The sequence below is a fragment of the Leptosomus discolor genome, chromosome 3 (assembly GCF_034619465.1).
Source record: "Leptosomus discolor isolate bLepDis1 chromosome 3, bLepDis1.hap2, whole genome shotgun sequence".
Taxonomy (NCBI): Eukaryota; Metazoa; Chordata; class Aves; order Leptosomiformes; family Leptosomidae; genus Leptosomus; species Leptosomus discolor.
In genome coordinates this window covers 17,468,702-17,472,841 of record NC_141393.1, presented here as the reverse complement: position 1 = coordinate 17,472,841, position 4,140 = coordinate 17,468,702, and the positions used below count along the sequence as shown (strand labels likewise).

Here is a 4,140-nt window from a genome sequence, read left to right as displayed (position 1 = left end):
TACAGACCACGCTACAATACCCATAAAATGCTGAATATATCCGGAAGAGGAGGAAAAGCACAAGGACAAGCAATACAGCAGACTCTTTCTAGGGTCACTGGAAGCAATGGTAAGCAAGTCTGTATAAACCAATTTCTTGCCTAAGCTAGATGAGCTGAATAGATACAGGTGAGTTTAGGTATTAGCTGTAATTAAGGAAAATCAGCTCACTATCACTTAACTTCTGACCAGAAGGCACAGTATGAAGATTTCCAACTAGCGGTTATCTGCATTGACTTTACACTTTCAGGTCATTTGTTTTAAATTTATAGACAGTCTTTGTAGACAAGGGGAGGGAAAAGTCTGTCTAAACAACACGGGGAAACTGTGGTGGTTCTGCTCTGAAGTGACGAGCACTGAGTTGGAGAGTCACAAGAAAAAGAAGATTAAGGAAAATGAGTGTGGATTTTACAGGGGGAATAGATGTCTCTTTTAGGAGGCCTTCATAGAGGAAGGGTAAAATGAGACCAGGCTGTCACTGCTTTCCTACATGCAAAGGTGTTGCCTCAAAGGGGAGAAAACATCCATTAGCAACTTCTGGTGAATCATCCCCTGGAACAACACATGAAGTCTTGTACCTCCCTTTATGCTTGATTCGTCTGGTAACGCCTCAAATCTATTAATAGCAATTTTAAACATCGATGTAGCAAGATAGCTTTTCTAAACGGTGAATTAAAGGCAAACGCTTTGGAAAGTCGGCAGGGCATAACTGCAGAGAGAGGGAGCGAAAAGCACAGGGAAACAGGACAGGGGAACAAGCGTGAGGCCGGATTTGCTTTGCCTACAAGTATTTCCTAAGGGCATCGCCTCCGGCTTGACGGGGCCGGCGGGACGGGAGGAGCCGCGGGGTGGGGGCTGCTCTTTGGACGCAGGGCCTGACAAACGGACAGACCGGTAGGGCCACGGGCGGCCCAGCGAAGAGCTCCAGGAGGAGGAGGAGGAGAGCGGTTCGCCCTCGGCCGCGGCCCCCCGCCAGCCCGGTCTCAGCGTGACCGCGCCGGGCGCTGCCGTCGGGGCAGGGACCCGCCGGGTCGGGCTCCGCCGCTTTCCTTCGGGGTGGAAGATCCGCCATCGCTTCTCGGCCTGCAGCGAGCGGGTGGGTGGTGACCGGCGGGCCGGGCTGACGGCGAGCTGCCCTCCGCTTGCTCTCAAACCGGGCGAAACCTCGTTAACTCGGTAACCGCGCCAGCAAGGCCGGCCCTGGCCCCGGGGAGCGGGGCACCGCCGCTCGCCGCTCCTCCCCCCTCTCCCCGCGGCGCAGGGGGGAACAAACGCGCCGCCGTCTACCTGTGCAACACCTCCGCAACACATTTTATTTACATGAAATCAACTCGGGGCATTGTACTTTATATACAGATACTTTCCCCCTCCGACAAGGCAGAGCTTGTGCAAGATTAGTAGCATCCTCTGGAGCGTATCCGACAGTCCACGGGAAATGTCCCTCTCGGCGAGCTATCAGCTGTCGGAGTCCAAATCACTTTTCCCATCCTCTTGTCTCTTCTCCGGAGACGTTTTAGACGCTTTATTCCATTTTTGTGCGTTTTCTGACTCCTCCGAAGACGACCGCTTTTGCCTCCTCCACTTTGCCCGGCGGTTTTTGAACCAAACCTATTAAGAAATTAAATTATTAGAGGGAAAAATAAAAATAAAACTGTGCAAACCCGCAGACTGCCCGAGCCCTGCCTCTCCCGGAGCCGCTCGCAGCCGATGTGCGGCTGCAGCGCTGGGACGGAGGGAGGCGAAGGGAGAGCTGCCGCTGGGGTGGGAAAGGCTGAGCGCCTTCGGGAGGCACGACTGCCTCTGCGCGTTGCTCACAGCCGTGCGATCGGCTCGGCCAGCCGCCCTCAGAAGGGCGCTTGGAAATAATAATAATAGTAATAGCAACAAACTTTCCCTCTCCCCCCGCCCCGCAAACCTGTTGCTCCCCCCGCCGCCAGGTCGCCGCGGCCGGCGGAGCCGGGCTGGAGCCGCACGGAGGTGCCTCCCGTCCGAGCGCCTTTCAATGCGAAAGGGAGAGGGTGGAAGGGTGAGAAGGAAAGCCAAATACCTCCACTTTTTCCTCTCTTAAGTGCACTCTTCTGGCCAGTTGTTCCCTGGTGCCCACGTCTGGGTATTTCGTTTCCTGGAAGAGGTTTTCCAGCGCTTCTAGCTGCTCGTCAGTGAAGATGGTCCGATGCCGTCTTTTCCGCCTGCAGTGCAGCTGGTTCAGTAACTGCAGCTCCGTCCGGGACAAAGTGCCCACGTTCATGTAGGGCAACATCTGATGGGGAACAGGGGACATCAGGACTGACCCAGTGCCCTCATAACCTACGGACAGACAGACGAGACGACGACAGGCTTTGCGTGAGATCTCTGCTCCCCCCACTCAGAGAAAAAGCCCCCCGGGCCGCCAGCCCCCCTTCCACCCGCTCCTGCCCCGCGGCTGCTGGAACAAAGAAAGCGCGTCCGCCCCGTCCGGCGGGGCCGCCTTACCTGCGGGAGGGACGCAGGAGCATTGCTGGGCGCCCAGGGGCGGCACGGCCCCGCAGCACGAAGGGCCCACAGGGGACGCCGGCACATGCAGCTGCCCGTAGTAGTAGTTGTTGTAGCCGAGCCGAGACCCGGTGACGGCCGGCGGCAGCGCGGAGGCGGGTGCCACCGCCCGGGAGTAAAATCCGCCGTAGTCGGAGGCGCTGCCGTAGAGCGAGTCCCCGTGGAGGCTGGGGAAGACGACGGGCGCGGCGCTCGGGGGCAGCAGCACCGAGTCCTTGCAGCGAGGTCTGGCCGCCAGGATATTGTCGATGCTGAACATGCTCACAGGCATGCCCCAAACCGTGCCGGGGCAGGGCAGCGGGGACCGGCCGGGGGGAGGGAGGGCGGGCGGGAGGAGGGTAGGTGGTGGTGGTTGTGGTGGAGGGGGGGGGCGGGGGGGGGGGGGGGGGGGGAGGCTGGAGAGACACGAAATCGAAACTTTTCGGAGAAATTTCAAAAAGGGATCGGAGGGAAAAGAGCGGAGGGTTTTCCGAGGGCAGCTTGTGGGCAGAGTGTGCGTGTGTGTCTGTGCGCCCTTGTGTGTGTGTGCATGTGTGTGTGCGCAGGATCCACCCCTGGAACTTTCCCCCCTCAACTCTCGCCTGTTTACTGATCTCAACCCAGAGGGCTGCTCGGAGTATAATCCATCTGAACCTCTTCCCTTTTTTATACCCAGGCGACGTCATCCTGGATTTAGTTCCTGGTAATATGCAGATGACAAACAAAACCAGATTTTTTTTTTTTTTTTCCTCCCCATTTTTAGTGTGGAAGAGGTGGGGGTTACACAAAGGAGTGAAAGGAGCCCGGGTCTGTGTATTGAGAATTAATGAAATTAACGTAATCCTTTCCATTAGTGGGTTTTTTTGAAAGGCCCCAGATTTAGGCTTGATCTCTGCTGCACCGGCTAATTGTCCAGGTTAATCTTATTAATGCCATTGTGCAGAAGTGGTTAGCAGCTCCTAGCCTTGTCTATTATGCACCTACTTTGCCCATGTTAGCTCACGTTAGTGAGTGCGATTTCCTCTGTCTGAAGCTCAGATTCATTATTTATGCTTCGAATTGGTTAAGAAGCACTCTATTAAAAAATAAACCGCGATACGACCATGCAACTCTCCCCGCTCCAAGTGTTTCTGTAGCTGGGTTTGAATCTTGCGTTCCCCGGCTCGGAGAACTGAAAGGGCATGGAGGAGTATGCGTTCCTCTGATTTAAGCTTTATGAAGTGAGGCAAGAGCGTCTTCACTGAGCAAATGAACTATTTTTTTTTCCTCTTTTCCTAGATCACCTGGCAGAATTAGGGCACGTGAATGTTGTAAACTTTTTTTTTTTTTTTTTTTTTTAACAGATTCAGATCCAGACAGGTGTCACTTTTTATGTTTTAAACAAGCCAGGAGGTGGAAATGTTAAAGACCAGTATCATCTCAAATCCCCGTGTCTGGTAGGTGTTTCATTTTGCTTCTGTTACATCCTGGTGTGTTTTTATTTTCTTTTTAAGAAATAATCTTTCCTTTTCTAGCTTAGACAACAAAGCCTGTAGAGTTGCAACTATACGGAGAACTTTATTTTGCATGTTTGGTGAATTTAAAATGAAG

At 54.0% G+C, this 4,140-nt stretch overlaps 1 protein-coding gene across 1 annotated transcript; it reads right to left on the bottom strand.

Moving 5' to 3' along the window:
* Positions 1-1,494: 1,494 nt before the first annotated feature.
* GSC (goosecoid homeobox) lies at positions 1,495-3,236 on the bottom strand. The gene is made up of 3 exons (XM_086463426.1): positions 2,512-3,236; positions 2,087-2,346; positions 1,495-1,647 (listed from the first exon to the last, which is right to left on the bottom strand). The coding sequence occupies exons 1-3, from the start codon at positions 2,840-2,842 to the stop codon at positions 1,495-1,497; spliced, it is 744 nt and encodes a 247-aa protein (XP_086319552.1). The 5' UTR covers positions 2,843-3,236.
* Positions 3,237-4,140: the final 904 nt, after the last annotated feature.